The sequence below is a fragment of the Dicentrarchus labrax genome, unplaced genomic scaffold, assembly GCF_905237075.1.
Source record: "Dicentrarchus labrax unplaced genomic scaffold, dlabrax2021, whole genome shotgun sequence".
In the NCBI taxonomy this organism is placed as follows: Eukaryota; Metazoa; Chordata; class Actinopteri; family Moronidae; genus Dicentrarchus; species Dicentrarchus labrax.
Genome location: NW_026136712.1, coordinates 7,029,668 through 7,051,539, shown reverse-complemented (window position 1 = coordinate 7,051,539; position 21,872 = coordinate 7,029,668). Strand labels below are relative to the sequence as shown.

At 39.7% G+C, this 21,872-nt stretch overlaps 1 protein-coding gene across 1 annotated transcript; it reads right to left on the bottom strand.

Annotated features, from left to right (window-relative positions):
* Nucleotides 1–1,747: 1,747 nt before the first annotated feature.
* On the bottom strand, nucleotides 1,748–21,010 carry vstm4b (V-set and transmembrane domain containing 4b). The gene is made up of 8 exons (XM_051417905.1): nucleotides 20,794–21,010; nucleotides 17,985–18,392; nucleotides 7,972–8,025; nucleotides 7,599–7,706; nucleotides 7,365–7,398; nucleotides 7,144–7,268; nucleotides 5,956–6,020; nucleotides 1,748–5,302 (listed from the first exon to the last, which is right to left on the bottom strand). Exons 1-8 carry the CDS (start codon nucleotides 20,843–20,845, stop codon nucleotides 5,177–5,179), a joined length of 972 nt encoding a protein of 323 aa, XP_051273865.1. The 5' UTR covers nucleotides 20,846–21,010; the 3' UTR covers nucleotides 1,748–5,176.
* Nucleotides 21,011–21,872: the final 862 nt, after the last annotated feature.

Sequence of the window (21,872 nt, the reverse complement as noted above, 5' to 3'; positions counted from 1 at the left end):
GTTACTTACAGGACATCCAGTTCCGAGCCTTAATCGTATTCCTACTTCCTGTGTTTTCCCCTTGCTGAAGTCTTTCATTATAACTTCTTTTTTGCCTCGGGGCCAGTGTAGCTATGCATTACTGTAACCACACAGGATGTGTTGGTTGTAGACTGTGTTTACTATGCATTGTATTTCTATGGACTGAGATGATGGCATGCATGGGTTAGAAGGAGTACAGACACACGCAACGGATTCAGCTTTAACAATAGGTTTTGTTTGGCTGTTTGACTGGTGACATCAGTTGTTCAGTTGAGCCTGCAAAGGCTGCTGTTTTGTGCTCAGACAGGAAACCAGCATCAGTCTGTCCCACACCTCGAAGTCTATCTTTTCCCATACAAATGTCGAACTTCTTTTACCTCTGTCTCGCTCCCATTTAATCCCTCCTATCCTCTCTATACTTCCTTTCCTTTCTTTTTCTACAATCCCACCCACTTGGACATTTTTATTTACCTTACTGATCATATTTTATTGCTATTGAACCACTTCCCTCCAAACTAAGTCATCTACTGACTGTCTTTGTGTCAACTCTGTGTGTTTTCTTTGTGGGTGAGACATTTTTAAAAGACCTCTGGGGTCCCTTTTGTCCCACGCACACAGTGAGCTTCCTCTCTCTTTTCCTTTCGAAAATAATTTAGAGGTTGCAAGTAAACTAAACCTAACATTTAAATCTCCCCCTCTCTCATTACAGCGCCTCCACTACCACAAGAGTAGCTGACACCCATCCAGGCTGCTAACGGCTGCACCCCTCTCATGTCTCCTCTTTATGTCAACATGGAGGTGAAAAATAATTGGAGCACCGGACTCTGAGCTTTGATCACTGTATTGATATTAATGACTAACAGTGAATGCATATTAATAGCATGTGGAAGCTTGAAGATCACAGTTTTGTTGGATCTCTTCCTGTAGAGTTCAAGGCATGCTTTAATTCAGTCCATTATATCAGTCAAAATATTTTCACTAGTTGAACTAGGATCATACATCTCTCATGGAGTTAATGGCGTATGGTACAAGCAGGGTCCAAGCCATATAACAACTATAGTATATGAGTTTTCTTTGACCAAGAAAAGAGCCAAGCTGCTGCTTTTTAAACCAACAAGAGATGAAAAGAATCAGCTTGATGTCAATAAAATATATATTTTTCAAAAGCCAGAGACGTGTGCCTGACTGAGAATGAATTAACATTTGACCATTTCTGCATAGAAAAACAATCTCGTATTTGTCTTCTATTTGTCATGCTAAATCATATCCACATAATAAAATGCTAGTTTAGCCGTCAGGGAAGCTAAGCATGCTGATATATTCAGTGACAATGTTAGCATGCTTATGTGTAGCAGGTATAATAAAAATACCATCTTAATTTAGCATATTAGCATGCAAACATTTCAGAATGAACTTTGACCTGATGATGGCTCAGGATGAAAAGCCAAGTTATCTCTATTCACTCTAAGGGGAACAATGAAAAAGATGGTAGACAACCAAAGCTATTTGGACACATTGTCCAGCTATTTCATAAAAGTGACACATTTTGACCTTTTGGTGACACTAGAGGAAAAGTCAGGGGATCACCAAAGAGGCCTTCATCCTATGAATGTCTTTATAAAACATTATGGTAATCCATCCAGTTGGAGGTGTTTCAGTCTGAACCAAAGTGATGACCATCACCATCAAAAGAGCAGCGCCACTAGCATGGAAGAAAACACCTCTCTGGCAGCATACTGCATCCACTTCTATATTTATTTCACTTACTGATACACAGTTTACAGATGAAATGAACAAAAGCAGAAATGCTGGAATGTTGATGAATGCAGAGGTCAGTGGTGGGCAGAGAGAGAGAAAAGAGAGAGGGAGTGAGCAGAGAGGCACAATTCACACACATGGTTCTAGTTAGCGGACTCCCATTAAGGACAATGTGGTCTGGAACAAACTTTACATTTCACAGTTTAAGGGCATTTTTAAGACACTTCTGCCTGCCACTAAAAGGTCACTTTCAGTCATTTCATATGGATAATACACACTGTGCAAATGAAATATACGTAAGAGAACAACAATGGAAAACTGGAATGGTGACAAATGGAGGTTGATAGTGGTTTGAATTGAAATGTAATATATAGGCAAGAGAACAAAGAATGTCAAAGTCCACAACCACCAGCTTGCTTTAAAAATAGGTTATAAATTTGTGGTAACAGCTAGAAATATCTGTCTTGAATTGAACTTTGTTGGGATTTTTCAAGTGATACGGCCCCTGGCTGGCAGCCATATTGGAAGTTGTACCTTTTGTGCTACAATAGATAAATAGCTGGTTTAGCTAACATTTGACGAAAAGGGGGCAAAACAAGGACTTCAGCAGGCATGCAGCGGTTAGTGAGACTTGTATTTGTGAAGGGCTCCATCTCAGTGGTGGGAAATAACTAAGTACATTTACTCAAGTACTGTACAGTTCTGAAGTACTTTGAGTACTTGAATTGTCTGCTACAGTACTTAAAGGTGACAGCAGTCATTCAAAGCTCTGGTATTTGAAGACCTGTTTGTTTTCCATTAACCATAACCCAAAGCATCGGTATTTGACAACCTGGGGATGAGACTCAACAATCAACTATCTTTTTCCAAAATGACGGACCCCACCTTTAATACTTCTACTCAAACACATTTTAGAGGGAAATTTTATACTTGTTATCCAACTGTATGTATCCTGCAGTTATAATTATTAGTTAACAAATTAAAGATTTTACATAAGAAACATTTAATAAGCTTATGAAACACATTATAAAGAATATACCAGTGGTTCCCAAAGTTTTCTGAAATCTCTTAGAGAAAGTCTGTCCTCTTGTCATGTTTCAGATGTGAATGAGTTGTTATCATGTCTACAAATGTGACTTTTCCCCTTTAACTTTGATTTCATTAACAGTTTGAGGCCTGAAAAACTTATCCAAAGAACCCCAAAATGTATTCAAGTCCCTAAAAAAGGAAAACAGATTTTGTATGAGAGCTTTGTTTTTCCTTCCTTTGTCTCCCATGAATCAACCCAGGATCCCTTAGATTTATCTGGTGGCCCTTTGGAGGGGCCTGAGTCCTAGGTTGGAAACCACTGAACTAATCTACCAAAGTGATGCAAAAGTAAAACACTTCTTACACACTGATGCATCAGTAAAAATAACTAATAATGTAATATATAATAATATAACACGCTAAGGAGCTAATCTTCTGTGGAGCGAGTACTTTCACTTTGAGACTTTACACTGTGCTGATAATACTTCTGTACTATTACTTAAGGAAAATCATTTTATGTGTAATGAGGTACTTTAACATTGTTGTATTGGTGCTTAAGTAAAATATCTGAGTGCTTCTTCCACCACTACTCCAATCTTCATGGATAACTCCACGCAAGATAGTGGGAGTCTTGGGGGAAGGGAGGGATCCGGTGCCTTTCTGTCTGGGTTTCAAGTTCACTGTTTAAAAAACTCTCCTTTGCTTTTCCATGCCTGAATCCAGAGGATCATTAAATGGAAAAAGAGGCCTAAGCACTTTCACACTCAGATTCACGAAAAGTGAGAAAGCAAGGAGACCGTATGAAGTTATGCAGGATTACAACTGATATGGCTTCTAGCTCTTATCTCATCTCAAACAACAAAATAAACTTCATTCAAAGTAAACTATGACTTACATTAAGTTGAAATAGTCGACACAGATGTTAGTTTGCCCCTGTATGTAGATCAGGTGTCACAGTTGTTTACAGCCTTCTGGATTTATATTATGTGCCTTTGTATGTTTGAAGGGTGTTTAGCCTACATGTAACTCCACCCTTGTATGTATGTATATATGTTTGTGTGTGTGTCGCCAACAGCCTGTTAAGTTGATGTTGGCACCAGATGAAAGGGCTCGCATGGTCTCGCCTGTGGGGGGAGGTCGGAGGGCTAATCGCTACTTTAATATCACCTCTGTGGAGCTGTGGTCATTGTAAACTGCGGCCTGACACAAAAAAACAGACTGAACACAGATGTTGTGAGGCAGACAATGCTGGGAACACACTAGAGGTAAATCACATTTGAAAATGCATTGATTCAAATCCAGTAAAAGCGGATGTGTTTATTTTTTTTGTCTCACCTTTGTTAATCTGCTTCTCTAGATGGGGGTTCCCATAATTCACTGTGTAAGTGAATTTACTGGCTGATTTAAGAAATGTCAAAAGTTTTCACAGGGACCAGAATATCACATGACATTTTGTTGCTTACACATCAAGTGTCAGCATCAAGAATAGTGTGTATTTATGAATTTAAAAGTGATGATTGACATTTTGATAAACAGCTTAGATAAGAATATTGATATTCTCATTTTCATGTCTACATTATGCTAAAGTCCGGAGGCAATTAGCTTAGCTGGGGAAAGTCCCAAGCAGGGGAAAACAGCTATTCTGGTTTTCTTCATAGTTCAATAATAAACCTATCAACACCTCCAGGACTCACCAGTTAACACAATAATTAACAGGTTGCATCTTGTTTGTGGTTTTACATCGAGTTACGTGTACATACGTCTGTTTGTGGCAAAGAACCAGAAGACATTCGTCAAGGAGCAGTGATAGCACATAACTTCCCCTAGCTATGTTAGCCAGCTAGCTAGCTAGAGTCAGGCTAGCTGTTTTCCCCTGCTTTGACTCTTTATGCTAAGCTAAGCTATTCACCTCCTGTTTCTGGGTCCGTACTTAACACACAGACATTAGAGCGATACCAACTATCTATCGCACTTCAACTTGGAACCTGTTTGATATGAACTGGAAGGCTCAGATTAACCTGTAAATTCAAATCTCCAATCTCTTCTACAATTGTAATGATGGACAAATCTGGTCTAAACCAGCACCACAGTCTTCTATTGTGTTCCCAGTTTAAACTACACAGGATTCAAACATGGGTGCAAAAGAAAGATTCCTCATGAAATACTCCAGTATACAACACATTCCCTTCTGCATCTTGGTCTCATAAAAGTAAGTTATATCAAAGAATATATAAAATTATATGTACAATAATTGTGAGACATTACACATTTTGCCCTTCACAAATCATCTTAATACAAAATAATACAGACTATAAATAGACAATACTTTTTACATAAGGCAGGGTTACTAGTGGTGTGTGTGTTTCTCTCATAGCTGCTGCTCCCCAAACAGTATCTGAGCGTACACAGTGCCGCTACACGACGCTTTTGCTTCTGGAATTGGCTTCACCAGATCCAGCTCTGCGTAGGTCAGATTCTCTTCCACTATCTTGGGCTGGAGATGTGGAGAAGAGGGAAATGGCGAGGGAAGTGGTATCAGTGGTTAGAAAGACTTTTATGCCAAACTCCATCATTAAGCTTAAGATTTCTTGTCAGTCAAAAAGTATTCTAGCTCCAAAAAGTTAGATGTTTTCCTCTCTCATGTCCTTTCTCTGCTTTACAGCATTGGTTTGGTACATTTGAGCAGGCTGTGTGCAGACGTCCCTTTACAGGATTCGTGGGTTGAGGTTGCCAAAATTCAATTACCTCTTGCCGTCTTTGGTACCATTAAAATGCCAAGTTGCCACAGAGCCACTTCATTCCAGTGACAATTACCAAATTAAACCAAGGTTATGTGGCACATTTTATGACATTTTCTGGTACTTTTGTTTGCAGACATTCCTGTCACGCGTTAGTTGTTTTCCATTGAATTTGGCACAATAACAATGGTAGGATGTCACGAGGAATGCCTTGCTTGGTCTGGTAGTTTTAGGCAAAAGGTACCAATGCATCATAGAAAGGATTTCTCCAAAATGATATATGCCACACATACTGTACATATCAAGGTTACACACACAGGTGAAATTATATATTATAAATAAAATTTGGCAACAATAAGAAATGATGATTAAAGTAAACAATGTATAAAAGGGTACGTATGGTACTCACCAACACTACTTTCCTTGGTTGCGGTTTTAAAAGTTTGGGTTTCCGTGTTTTGTCTCCAATGGGAGCTGCAGGGGCAGAACTAATGTTAGTGGTTTTGCAGAGATCTATTTAGCAAATATAATGTATATATTTATGTGCACAGCAAGAACCAGACCTCTTTTTCATAACAAACATGACATGTGCTCCCGTTCACAAAGTGTTTACACAGATAGTTCTGATTATAATAAAAAAACGTCTGAAGGCCCTTACTGATTCTAATATTTAAAATTCAATCCCACTTCTAAAGCGGCTGCTCTTATGAGTGGAGCTCTGAATAATACACAAGAATCATTCACCTCTTTGGCTTAAAGCTGCACTAGTCTGTTTTTATAGGAACAATCGATGAAATAACTGTAATGTGAGTATGGGTTGCCTTTGCCTTGCAGCTAGCCTGGCTTTGTCTAACACTAACAACCACCTAACAGCACTGATTAACATGTTATGTCTTGTTTGATTTATCTGTACAAAAGCCAAAGTGTAAAAATGACTGTTCGATGCCTGGCAACAGTCAGAATAGTAACCTTCCATAAAACGGCAAATTTCTGTTTTTACACAGGTTTTTGTACTGATTAAACAAACAAGATAGAACATCTTAATGAGTAAGCTTTTAATGCTAACATTAGTTGCACAAAACAGCAACAAGCAGCTAAATAGAATCAGCACTAAAACACTTAAAAACCTCCCTACAGGAGTATTTCCTTGTCAACACAGTTCCCACTCAAATCTTTCATCCGTGAGCTGGGAGGAAATAAAGGGATTTGGGAGCTCTACCACAACATGACGACCGTGAAGACTGTGCTGAAGTTTTTTTTGCTTTCTGTGAAAAAAACAAAAACATTCCACATGCTACCCCATCACCCAATACTTTATGTGTGGAAGGGGTGGATGTTGGCCTCACATACCAGCACATAGTCGTGTTTGGAAAGCCAAGTAGAACAAAGTGAACCAAGAGTAAACCTCAGTTTGGACCGATGCTCATGCTCAGCTATTTACGTTGTACAGTTGATGAGCTACTTGTGAGTCCTGTCTTTTGTTGACAAGGTGTGGCTCGCTTGTGATTGGACAGTTTACATTTAAACAAATGTATTTTTTTCCAACATGTTTTAGACAAAACTGTGGTTGTGAACGCACCCACAGACTCTGGCTTACCTTTGGCTGGTATCTCTGGTGGTATCTCCTCCTGATAGTCTCTGCTCCTTTTCTTCCTGTACCTCCTCTCTTTCTTAGGCAGAGCAGGAGACATACTGACCACACTGGTGACTGTCTCTCCTGAGCTGGATTAAGACAAGATTATGATAACTTCAGTGCAGTTAAGAACACTTGAGTGTTTGTTAGCTTTTTGTGTGAGGCTAAGTCTTTTTAAATCTTACCTGTTCTGCTGACTTTTGACCAAGTGGTAATTATCTGCAGAGATATAACACATTTAACAAGATATGTAATATCTGGTGTGGAGATTATTGTTCTTGTGTTAGCTCTGAATCACTCTTCAGAGAAAAAAGATGAAGAACATAATGCAGAGGGCATAAAAGAGAAAACACAGACATGAGAATTAGATTGATAAAGGTCAAAGGTCAGTGGGGAGTTATCTTGATGTTGCTGCTAACCTTTTAACCTCTGCTTCCTCTGTATGTACTGGCAGGTTACCGTCACCGTGAACATGCACATACACAGCAGACCCACTGAGCAGATCAGCACTGCACACAGGTACACATCTGAAACACAAAAAACACACACACACACACACACACACACACACACACACACACACACACACACACACACATCAGTCCAACAGTGCATCAGCCTCATGCCTATTGCTTGACTCTACACAAAAATCTGAAGGAAAAAAAGTACATGTTTTTGCTGAGCTATTTAAGGCACTGTACTATATCGTTTGGGTTGGGCTATTTTTGCCTGCCAAGGACGATACAGTGCCAGTCCACCACAAACACACACGCTAAAAATATGACGACTTACCTTCAAACAAGCTCCACAGGCTTTCTTTGGCCTTGGTGACCGGTAGGACATGCACTACATGGAGAAGGAAAGAGAGAAGAGAACCATGTTAAGTCCACAGTCATCACTGTGGCCTCCCTGCCGCCTGATTACACGCTGGTTAGAGTTTAAATAAAGCTAATTGTAGGAAGACAACGAGCCGAGGTTGGCCTCCTCCCTGCCTGAACCCGTCTCTGAATCACTGTCTCAACATTAATCTTTACTGGAGGAAAAAGCTTAAATAACTTACTAACTCAGACATTAAAGCAAACAGTTAGTTTAGAGATATGCATCATGGTAAACCTTTACCTCACACCCCCAAAAGCTCTGGCAGTTACCCTCTCTTTCACCTTCACAACAAACTGCTGTGGTAAAACAAAGCAACCTGTTCCCATTTTGGTAATGCAGTGGTTGCATGTCCCACCTCAGACTTGTTTTTTTTTTTTTTTCTTTTGTGATATGAACAACATCAAAATGTTCAGATTTGATCAGGTCCAATTGATCTACAGGTATTGAAACATTTTGAATTTAAAATTGGAGTTTCCATGTTTCACATGGCGGTAAGTAAAATTCATAGCAGTTGCCTGAGACAGTTCTTGTAATTGTTAGATTACTTTTTGGCTTTTATTTTGTAGTGACAGTGTAGAGAGACATGGTTAGAGAGAGGTAGGACCTGCAACGAAGGTCCTTAGCCAGGAATCGAACTGTGGTTGTTGCATTTAAGGGGTACGCACATTAAGGCTACCCAGGAACAATGGGTCCTTGATTTTGGACAGAGAAAAATAGGCTTCTCATTTTCAGCTGTTGACCTTTGATATGGCCAGTATAGATGACTGCTGCTGGCTGTTTGTAACTAGCTGCCTAATTAACATAAACCCCCGTAAGTTTGAAACTCTTTCTATGGTTGACTTTCTAATGTCTTAGCTGGCTCAGATAAAATTAGAACCTTGCAAAAGGTCATAAATATATGCATTTTGGTTCCATACATGATACCTGATAACCAAGTTGTTATGATGCAGAACAGACTTAAGCTAAAGCTCGTATCAAAAAAGTTAGCACGCTCACCATTAATGATGATCACTGTATAAGTCCTGGACATAAAGTGTAAAGTTAATTAACCCTAGTGTTATTGTATTATTAGAAAATATGTAATGTCCAACTGCTTGACAGACCTACCATGTCTAATTACGGTGGCTAGATATGGCTTACTGGACATCCCAGCACAGACCAGATAACTGTTACACCCCAAAAATTAAATGGTGAATAAAAGCAGCCTTAATCTATGTAATGAGAATCCCAGCTATGTGCTGCTTGTGTTTAAAGTGAGTGAGAAAATGTTTCCCATACTTGAAACCTGAAATCTGGCCTCACACACTCACTCATTTCTCCACCCCATCTGACCACAGTAGTCTTAACACCGCTGTACTCTTGCTGAGCTGGTGGTAGGGAGCTTGTGAAGTGACACCCACCGGGTCATCTTGAAATACCCCAAACCACCACCAGCTGACGACAGGCAGGCCCACCACGCCGGCTGGAGACTTTCCCACAGGCAGACTGGCTGCGCTACATGCTGACTGACTGACTGACTGACTGACTGACTGATTTGCCATAAGCATGCTTCAGATAATTCCAAAACACAGTGGGAGCTATTGCATGCATTGACCCTGCATTTGTACTTCAGACAATTCAAACTAGCATATGGAAACCTAAAACTCTAAAAGCTATAAAGCAACGTTAGTAATTAAGACCGCCCTTGTGATAGCTGAAAACAAGTGAAAACATCAGTTCTTATTGAACACCTAGGACGACTGCCCAATCACAACTTTCATTGGGGAAAACTGAGATTAGATTTACAGCCAGTGCCATAAAGCTGCGTGGAACAGCCTGAGTGTGAATTAAACTGCCAAACATCACATAAAGCAGTGGGATGTTTACTGCAAAGCCTGCAGCTCTGAGAAAACGAAGATTAAATCCTAGAAAAGAGTTTCTTCAAAATGCTGCATCATCCTCATACCGCTACAGTCGAACTACTTTTTCTGTTATAGGATAACATTTATTTAAACTAAATGTCACTACGAGGCCAGCAATAACAGGGTACCTTTACACAAAAGAAAGACAGACAGCATATATTTCACTACTTCACAGAGCACTACAATGCCAACTTCGAAAATGAAATGCAATAAACAGCAGTGTTACCATTTTGCCCAACCCATATTCAACTGTTTTCTATATTCATATCAACCACAGAAGGGATGTATTTTCCTTCAAAATCCAATAAAATGCTGTTAAATGGCTGTCAGTTATCAGGTTTTTTCAAACCTTTTAAACAAAGTGATTGACATTTCAGGTTGTTTCAATACTTTCCTGAAGACTGTTGGTTGAAAGGCTTTTATCAACAGACTGTTTCTTGAACTTCCCTTTAGATTCGGTCCCCATCTGTGAAACCACTAACCTTACGCTGACCATATGTGACCTATTTCTGCTGTTTGGAAAACACTGGCCTTAAAGGACCAGAGTGTAGGATTTAGTGACATGAATTTGCAGATTTCAAGTAACTGAACGCAGCTCGTGGGAATCAGAACGGGCTGTGAAGTGTGTACGAGAAACTTGGAAGGCGACCTGCAGCATCTATAGCTAAAAATGTCTCATTCTAAGGTAACAAAAATACAACAATTCCAATATTCAGGTGATTATACACTAATAAAAACATGCTTGATATTAAAATCCATTTCTGCCAATAGATCCTCCTAAATGTTACACACTGGACCTTTAATCATTTTAAAGGGAAGATAGACACAAATAACAGTGGATTGTTATGTTTTTTGTCAAATGTTTACAGTTTTTAAGGGGTTAGGGCTGTGCTAAACAAAAGCCTGTCAAAGGTTCACTTGCCTCCTCAACTTGTTTCTTGGGTTTTTCAGACTTTCAAAAATTGCCACCAATCCAAAATATAAAGCAAAACGACATTAACAAAAGTGCCTTAATAATCACAGAGATGTCATCATCAAGCTACAAACTAACTACAAAAGACATCATATAGTTTGGAAGCTTGTGAGGCATATTTTATATGATAACACTGATGCTGTAATGTTCCCTTTCCCCATTACATCATTGTTCATGAAACTCTCAAAAAACTACAGCAACTACATCAGTACATGGCACATACACTGTCTCTCTAAAGGCTGCACAGTCTCTGGGTAAAATATAATTTACAATGTACAATATGTAATTTCTGCCACTCAGGAGGTTTTTACCAGTAGCTGAATAATCCACGGAGGTCTCCTCCTCTCCACAGCAGACGGACACAATGATGAAAACTAGTAAAAACACGGGTTCAAAAATCAGTGTCTCTCTGATGCTGTTCGGTGGACAAAGGTCAAGCCGCGGCTAATGAGCGCAGCTTGTTTCTCTGATAACTTAAGATCCAGACATCCGATGACATCATCTGGTTAAAATACATGGTTAAAATTGACCAAAATCTAAAAAATATCAATAAAATGTGCCTTAAAACTGGATAAAGAGTCAGTTTATGACAGCTTCTGGTAGACAACTACAACACTGATGCATGCACAAAGAGCCTATGGCGCCATTGACAGGCAATCGGTGAAACGCACTGTTACCTGAACATTTTTTTTTTTTCTGGGTTTGAGCATTGTTGGAAACGTTTGGGCTAAAGTAAGTACACAACAACAAATTACCATATATAAGATAGGTCTAGCATTTATAGAAATTTCATTGCGGAAACATAGAGCTTTAAAACAGAAATTCTCCCACCAAATGGCAGATGATGTAATTCAAAGACCTGCCCTTCCTTCACAGTAAATTATTCACAGCGTAAATCTTGATGACATCTATGACGTTTATGTGGTGTTTTTGCCTCAGGTTCTGTGTAGCCCTGTCAGTGTGGCAGCTGTACATGTTGGAATAATCAGACATGAGATAAATCTGTTGTACTGCATGACATAAAACTGGTTTTTATCCCCATCTAGAAAATGTCTTCTTTTCACAGCGACATTTGAATGGCTGACAACTGCATCGGACTACAGTGGAAACATTCGAACAAACTGCGTTTTGTTCAAAAGAGCCACAGGGTTGCATTCATTTGCAGACTGTATTTCAGTTTTGTGGCTCTTTTTTGTGCCCCAACAAACCCAACACTGTAAACTTCAATACACAGACGTGAACTGGAGTGAATAAAGATCCTCTGTGTCTTCACCATCTACTTGGTAAGTCACTGCTCTAATTTACTGTATTAGAAAAGACTGGAGATGAATGTAAGTACACAGCAACGTTGTTTGTCTCAACAAAGCTTTGAATAACTAACCCTTTAACTTCCTGTTGTCTCTTTGTATCTTTTCTTCCAAGAATTAGCATAGTCCTGTGTTCCCATTATGTCAATAGGTCTATTTTGTTGGCTTCTTATTCATAGTGTATGTCCCTTTTTTATGTCTACGGAGATGTTTGTGACCCCAGAACTGTGATATTTCAGATTTTTTCCTTTTGAAGCTGCCAATAGAGTTCTGTGTTCACTACACTTAAACCCACGCCTCATCCGTGTCACGCGTACCCCTTGTTAACTTGGACTCGCCCACACTTGTTATTAAAAGTACCTAAGAGTTCAGTTTGTTAATTCCAAAAGGAGGCTGTGTCCACACCGTGCACTGCCTTCAGTTTTTCTACAAAACCCTCTGACATCTCTTTTGTTTATTATAGCAGTAGTGAGCAGAGTAATGGGCGTTTTGTGTGCGAGAGAGATTGTGGAAACACCTGGTCACCTAATGTTATCCGACTACAAGAATTCCATCAGTTTGACGTCACAAACACACACATTGGTGCACATAAACTCTCAGTCATCTGCTGGTTCTCATCTGAAGTGGGGACCAGGAGCAATGGTCCCAGCGGGGTTTTAAACTTTCAGATGTGTAGCTGATGTTTATCATAGCTGTCAACTGTTGGTGTGGATACTGGGAAGAAATACCACTGCCTGCTGGTCCCCTGGGCAGAAATAATGCGATTTTCCGGTGTTGTTGGAGCTTTGGCCTGTCCATTACAATTACCCAACTTAGATCCTGGACAGTGTATTTCAAGTGTGTTTGGTGTTAACAACTCACAATTCAAATGGTGATGAAACTGATTAGTTTACCTTAGAGTTCATTTTGGTTTCACTGAATTTTAAAGGCTTAAAGGGGAAAGCCAGCATGACAAACTGGGGGTATGACATTTGTAAGATTTAAGGGTCCAATGCAGGATGGGAAATGTAGCATCCAGCATTTTTAGTGCTAAACTCACACAAAGAACAGAATATCTCAGGCTGTGCTGCTTTTGATTATTCTTTTCAGAAATCTGTCTCTTTGAACTTTGTGGAAGTACAATATTAAACTGGTAGAGTAGGCTACCCTGTACCAACTGATTTTCACCTAAATGATATGTCTCCAACCAACTAAACTTATCATGCTTCCAAGAGGACACCATTCAGTGATGTTTATTCTTTTATTTCTTACCATTTACAATAAACATTTCCGGATTCAAAACAAAATTCTTCTTTTTCACTATTTTTCTTTTTAATAATATATGAAAATAATTAGCTGTTTAGTTTCACAAATTCACCCAGAATTAGTTTTTCATTTATGGGGATTTGGAAACAAATCCCCATAAACAAACCCAGACCTAACTTTCTTCAATCTCTATTTATTCATTCAATTTTAAAGCTAAGGGATTTACAGACATTGTATATTGTATTGACAAAGAAATTGTATATGTGTATGGGAAAATACAGCCTTCATTCAGATTTGATGTTAAAAGCAGCAAATATAGAACTAAACCAAAATCAATATGTAACAAGTGCAAGTTGCAAGAGGCTGCAAAGCTGTTTTTGGAGGTAAACAAGGAATGTATTCTAGTCTTGACCAGAATTGTGCGCTTCCTCTTCCTTCTGTCGTGTAATGAAAAATGAATTATGTAGTTTTATTTTCTACACGTATTGCCATTCATGTCATAATTGCAGTATCCATTTAAAAAATGTCGCCGAGGCTTTTTTTATTAATATCTCTGAAACCACAATGGCTGGCGCTTCCTTGGATAAAAATAGCTCACCACATCCTTGACCACAAAAGGTTCAGAGCCAGACAGAGCCAGCTGCCCACTCGACTGTCACTGCAGACAAACATTAGAGCTTTACCTTCCTCAGCACAACTATCTCTTGTTCCATTTCTGCTGAGTCTCTCTGAACTCTTGTCTGGTCTACTTTTGGGAGGGAAACTCCATGTCAGGTCCAATGTCAACAGCTCTCGGTAGGGACTGCGTGTCTGCCCGGGCCCAGACTTGGCTGTGGACAACCCGAAAGTCACAGCCTGTACAACGCTTCCATGGAAAATGTGGTGAGCAACGTCTAGTGTTGTTGAACACTGACAGCACTACAGCAATGAGATTCAATTAGATCAATTGTCGTCAGATTCTTGCAAGGATGAAACTTTGTGACGCACTCATTCTTTAGATAAACTAAAGATAAATGCCTCTCCAACTGCTTACTGCTGACCTTTGATGTAACACTATCATGATTGAACGTACAGCCATTTCACAAAGGTTTCTACATTTTACCTTATCAACCATAACTAGGCGCGGCAGGTTGATACTTATCTCTACACTATTTATGGTGTCTTTCAAAAAAACAAAAAACAAGGATGGATTAAACTGTGTGTTTATCTGCTCTAACATGAGCTGCAAATGTTGGCATGCCCAGTCAACTACCCTCTATTTAGCCACCAAGCGTTATTTCCAAGGCTATCATTGATTAATTACATGAAGTTGCACTCAAGCTATCTCCGCCAATGTTACCCCAGATAGTGTTAGGTTAGACCTCATCTTGAAAGCCCTTTCTCGTCTTCATATTCTCAGACATGTTTTCAACTTGAACTAAAGTATGTAAGCTGAAAAACCAAACTGATATGTAATTATGAATTAGAGATGCACTGATTCACTTTTTTTTTGTTCCAATCTGATTCTGAATTTGGATATGTGCCGATATCTGATACCGCTTCATTAAATTAGTAGTACTGTACGATGCAGCACTGCCATCCTTAGGAATGTCGGCTTTTTCACACATTACAAGTTGCTGCATTGCTTTTCTGTGTTTCGGGACTAAAACATCTCCAACCTAAGGACACATTGAGTTAGCCGACACACTCAGTGGCAGACTGTCTCATGTTAGGTTCCAGCAGGTTTGTGGTCCAAAAGCTCCGTCTGTACGTCTAATTAATACAATTCTGGGAGACAACAACTAGCGGATATCTCTGTAGAAATGTTTAATTACTGATTAATTAATTTGGGGTACAACATTTTGGCTATGGGCTGAAAATTGCATGACATAATTAATAAAACCATCAGAGTATAGATTCAGTATATGGATCAGACAAATATCTGATACATGAATTGAGTCAATTTCGGTGTCCGATACTGATATTTGATTGGGCCGATCCCAGTTCTAAAGTTAGAATTATACAATGTCTCTTGACTGCGTAGATGGCATAGATTGTAAGTCCCAGTGTCATAATACTAGGACTGATTACCTACCTTACTGCAGTAGGCTAAAAGAACAATGCTTATTTACTTCCATGTCTTTTACACAAATTATCAACTGGTTAAGATACTGACTTATGCCCGACATAATCTTTTAGCAGGATATCATGTATGGAACCACTGAGTGCATATTGAGGCCCTTTTACAAGACTCTTGAAAAGAAAGAAAGAAAGTCAGCAGGAGATGTCACTTTCATCTCACTCAGGAAGCTAACGGGGGGAGGGGCATTCAATTCACATTCACAATCTTCAAACAAACAAACAAGTGAAAAGTTGGGAGGAAAAAAATGCTTTCTTTAGAGTGTTGCTGGTTTCGTGAAAGTGAAGGCATTTCTGGGCAATATCTGGTACCAGTCGGATTTGTCATCCATTCCGTTGTGTGAACGTCTCTTGTGCCAGCGGTGGCATTGAAACCTTGCACTCTCTCTGCTCTTTCTCCAAGATCATCTACTCAGTCAAAGCCGCAACTTATTGCAATGGAGAATCCTTTTATCTCCAGACTTGCCCCTAACCAATGACATTTCCCCTCCGCTAATCAAAAGCAGGACAGTGTTTTTGCTCAGTGAATCAATTTCACTGCCTCTTCAGCCAGATGAATTACATCATCCAGTTGTGGTCAGAGAAAATGCTACTACTGGAGACACAAAATTGCTTCCCTAGGACAAATAGTTTATCTGCTATCTTCAATGTACTGCTGTTATGATGTTAATTTAACTGGGGCGCCTCTTTGGGTCTGTAAGCCTTGAATCATCTTCCCGTTTGTTTTAAACCGTCATTTGGAGACAGAATTATTAACACAACTGCGGTGGCACAAAGAGCTGTTAACGCCCCTTCCCTCTCCTTCAGATCCAGTCATATTTTTGAGGTCTAAATTACTGAGAGAGAGTTAAGACTGCATCTATGCTCTTTTTCCATGCTCATCTTGCTAAAGCCTCAAACAGTTTCATGTGTTCACAGCTGGGAGCTGCTCAATAGCAGTCACAGTTTTTCTGCTGCTGGCCCTGGAAGGTCTCTGCAGACAAACCTGGCATCTGCGTAAAACTTTTTTGCGGTCTTACTATTATCAAAACAGCATTTGTCATTGCTTCTGTTGTGGTTGCAGAAATAGTTAAGAGTTCGCCCTGCACCATCAAAAGCAGTGATGTCATTCTGTGAGAAACTGGGCTACAGCTACTGGTTTCTCCTACCAAGAATAAACTGGAACAGCCTAATGCAGAGGTTCCCCACCTTTTTTGGCTCAATTTTAAGTCTGACAATTTCCACACAGATTCACACATTCCTGAGTATAGCACCCAAACGGTTTGGAACAAATCAGGAGCGAATTGCTAATTAGCAAATAGTTAATAGCTAAAGCCTGAAGAACTTTGGATCAAATAGTAGATAGATAACAGACAGCTAGAAGTTATGTTAATGAGCCAGTATCTAATGATTAGTTCAGAGTTATTCTGTGAATCTGTACTAACTCATTTTCCTGATTAGCGGCTCATAAGACTTTATTATAAGGTGTTTGTATTTACAAATTTTGTGTTTGCTCAAGTAAAGTGGTACATGCAAGTTGTTAATTGCCATTTTAGTCTAGTTTGATTTAGCTCAGGCTTGAATTATATTTTCTATATATTTTGCCTAAATTTGGCTAGATACGCTGTCAAACTAATGAGTAGATGTGGTTGGTTTGGAGGGGAGTATGTTCCCACAGCCCTATGTTCCCACATTTCTAAGATTTTTTCAAAATCAGGCCCTATGTTCCCACATTTCCTTTTTCATAAATTTGTATCAGATTTTGTCCCCCTTTCTCCCAATTTGGTAGCCAATTAACCCTAACCCTAACATAGGGCTGTGGGGACATAGGGCCTAATTTTTTGTGAAAAAAAAATTCTTAGAATTGTGGGAACATAGGGCTGACCCCATTTGGAGAACCAATGTCCTGTTCTTCCATTGGTGTCAACCGTTCTATCCAGGATTACTGTATGAGTGTACTTAGTGTTAACATACTGAACATACTGAACATACTGAACATACTGAACAAATGCGTGGACAGTGGAAAACTGGGTTTCTTTAAAATATTTGATATTTTTGTCTGACATAAAAGCCTGAGTTCAGGCTAACCTGTGAAGCAGCAAAATGCAAAGAGTTTAAAGCCATCAAAGCCTGTGTGTGTGTGTGTGTGTGTGTGTGTGTGTGTGTGTGTGTGTGTTTTCGTACTAAAAAGAATAAGTGGAGCAACCTTTTAGAAACTCTATAAGCACTACAAGATGTGTCCACTCTTTCTTGCCTGGCTTCATATTGAGTTCACTGAGGTATTCTTGGCCTTTATCGTCTTATCTTCATCTCGACAAATGTGAAGCAGAGTGCTTGCTTGGCAAATCATTCCAGTGATAAGAAAAAGACAGGATAAAATAACACAATAAATCCAGCCCTCACCTCTGAGCTCAGTAGCGGCGGTGCAGTTCGATGAGGCCTTCCAGCGGTCCTGGTGCTTTTTAAACTCCTGCACCCGGCACATGTAGAGCCCCCGGTCCCCCTCAGACACATTCAAGATCAGCAGGTCAAAGATCTTCCCCTGCTTCACCACCGTCAGCTTCAGTTTGGGCCAAGGGAAACTCTTTGTGTAGTTGCCATAAAAACGGGCCTTCCTCATGTTGACGCGGGCGATGAGGAGTTCGTCCTCTGGCCGGTCTGTGCCTGCTGGCAGGAAGGTCCATTTCACTACTGGCAGAGCAGCATTGCGGCGCCGCTGGGACACGACACAGGAGAGTGTGATATTTTGACCCTCCTGAGCCACTGTGAAGGGGGAAGGGGTGATGGTGACGTTGACGGCCAAACACAATTCTGGAGAAGAAAGATTTATTTATTTAAGTTATTTTAGAATCTGTATTTGGTGCATTAAGTATGTTATGTATTATGTAGGGATGACTGATTATCTCTATTATTTACTATTTGATCACATCCAATCCTTCATAAGCTGAAAAAGATGTCAGGAAGTGGATGCTGGTTATGTCCTAACAAAACACATGTGACTTTGAAGACATGCTCCTATCATGTTTCAGCTGCATGTTAGTTACAGCGACCCTTTGATTGTGACAGAGTTGAGGCATCTTTCTAAACACATTCAGCTGTCTTCCTGTCCCTCCATTGTTTTGTCCATGCTGCAGATAGATAGCTGACTACACTGGAAAACATGCAAAATTATGTGAATCTACAGTATACATTTATTTGCTCTGTTTGATTGTTAGTTTGTTGTTCTAATGTAAAACTGAGTTAAGAAAAGTTGAACAAATTTTTAGTGACCTTTCTTTCGGCAGTGAGGGAGTTTAACAGTTAGTTCCTCATATGATGCGTTTTTCTGTAATGTTAGCAGCCACAGTATCATTGGTTCATTTTTATAAGAGAAATTACAGAAGAAAAGACGTAAGAAAACATCCTTTTCTTCTTCATTTCGTTCTCCTGTTCAGGTTCAACAACGGTATCCTGATAAACTGAGACTATCGACTTTATGTATACCATTTCACTGCCAAAGAACAAAGCTGTTTTCCTAGTCATGTATTTTAATCTTTTTTTAAAAAAAAACACTAGTCTGGGACATATTAATAGTAAATGGTAAATTCAGATTTACCTGCCTTAGGCTGTAGTCTGACAAACCCTAAATTAGAGGGAATGTGATTAGTTGGAATTTTAAATTGATTCAACTTAAAACCAAATCTAATAAAGGGTAAATGAATAAGTATTAAAGTTTTATTAAACTACAATATTTGTCTGAGGTAAATAGCAGGTTTTAGGGGATTTCATAGCAATACTGAAATCACAGTTTGAACAGGTCAGTGATAAGCTTGACAGTTTATTCTTGACCTTGAAAACAGCAGTTGGCCAAACAATTGCCCCTTAAGGTCAGTTTACTTGAGCTTTTGACTGTATCACAATGTTTCTTCAGCGTCAGATGACTTTACTCAGTTGTCATAAAACTGAAGATGTTAAAACTTGACATTATTTTCATTATCTCGATTTTATCAAAATATTTTTCCCAGGGTCAAGAACTCATAAAAAGTGCTCTGTATAATTTGAAATCATAGTAAGATTCAGTCTGCATGCTTTTAGATCAGTTTAAAAGTTATTGTCAGATCTGTGTCAGATTGGAGGAAAACAATTTAATTCATATACTCAAAGTGTGAGTGTGTTTATGACAAATTATTGAACAATTACCAAGAATGTAGGGAAATGTTTCTTCTAAAATATTTCCCTAAAATAACAAGTACTTGGGTAAAGGAAGCCCTTTTAATTCCACTTCCAAACTTAAAGTAAAATTGACTGCAGCTCTAAGGGTTTAAAAATAATTTACAATTGAGTTTTCTGGATCAGCAGAGCAGCATGAAAATATATCAGCGTAACAAATATAGTGAAAATTTGTTCCAGGAACGTAAGCTAGACGTCATGTCTGAAATCCATACAGTCCCCATCTCCTGTGGGTTTGTTGTTGCTCAACGGTCCTCTTTCCTGTCACGCTGACAGCTGCGTTGTTTTTGGCAGCGTGACGACATACGTTAGGTGAATATTGAGGAAGAAACTTTACTGCTGCAAGCGTTGCATGACAATATATCACACATCGGTTTTTCCAATCCTGGGCAATTTCATATAGCACACTTTCCGTGACACGCAAGCATTTTACTGTCACACAGCTAAGATGCTTTCAGCTTAGTGCATAATTAAAATCTGTGGCACTTTTACAGTTTTGTCTTTCATTTAGTTTTCAGTGACAGAACAAAACAAAGGAAATATAGTCGAGTGGATGGAAAGCGTTGTTTTTGTGTTGCATGAATAAACTGCTGTGAAAGATGAAACTGAAATCAACGTAAATGAATGTAGAAGTGAGACTGCAAGCTCTGTTTTACTTTCAAACACTCTCAGTAAAACCACCCATTTTCACTTTGGAATCCCCTCTCATCTCTGCAAACACATGCAACTTTGATAAACTTGTTATTTTCTTGCCAACATACCCTGCAATCTTACTTGGATCTTTATTTATTTCAGCAGAAACTGGACTGGCCAGAGATCGTGTGAAAGAAGTTACATTTGACTGACCATCTTATATCATCTATAGATTTCTCTTAATCTCCTCAACCATCACCCCAACATCCTCTCTGATTCTGTTTTCTGTGAAGCTTCTCTGAAAAATAGTGGGAAACACTTTGTCTCCACCACATCCACTCTGGTATGAAACAAAATAAACTTTTCTTACCTCCAAGCAGTGCTCGAGTCAGGAGAGCGAAGATCACAGAGGAGATCTTCATTTTCCACGGCTGCAGCCTCCATAAACTCCCAGTTAAATGCCTCTGAAGAAAAGAAGCCCCAGGTTTCCTCCTCCTCCTCTTCTTCTTCTACTCTTTTTTTTCTCCCCCAGCCGAGGAGTGTAATATGAAACATTGGACGCTCTGTTTCTACTCAGAACCTCCCTCTGCCCCTCCCTCCCCTCCTGTCACACACAGTGAAAACACATTTGGCAGGCTTACGTGCCCCCACACACAAACATATGCACATGCACAGAGCAGACGGAAACAGACAGGTGAGCATGTGCGAGGACATGCACACACACACACACACACACACACACACACACACACACCTCTGCTTCTGGCGAGTGAGTGGGAAATGTAATTTCCTGTGCAGGATGGAGGGGAGGGGAGGGGCTTGTGCTGTTGAGATTGACGCCGAGCAAATCACACTTCCAGCTGTGGAGGACAGCGGGCGCAGACCAAAGTCAGGGCTTTTATTTGGGAACACACACAGATGCTGACAAAGACGGAGGAGGGCGGGTTGCAGTCTGGGTTTGTGTGTGGGCGTCTCTGTTGCCAGTGAAATGATGGAGAAGAACATTTAACATAATTCTGCATTTAAAGTTAATTATTTATCCCAGAGTTTCTTCTAGTGTTAAACCAGCGTGGTTGCTCCCAAAATTGCTCCTCAAACACCATATTGGTTAAATTGTTGCATCTGTGTGCATGTCTACATTCATCTCCCCTCATGTCTTGTCTGGGGTAACAGGATCCCACAGTGAATCTTTGTCAGCTCAGGGTTTTTGGGACACTTTTCTGGCTTTTATCAAACCCCAGAGAGCAGCTCTGTGAAGATCTGGGACACTTTTGATTTACAGATAATGGAAGAGACGGCCTGCAGGGCCTCATAAGTGCTTCTAGCCTGGCGACAGTTTTGACAAACATGGCTGTTCCCTTGACAAAGAAGTCCCCACTTTACTAAAGCTCTATAACCTTCTGGGATTCATCAAATTAGGGCTCTAAACACAGCAAGTCCTTCTAATGC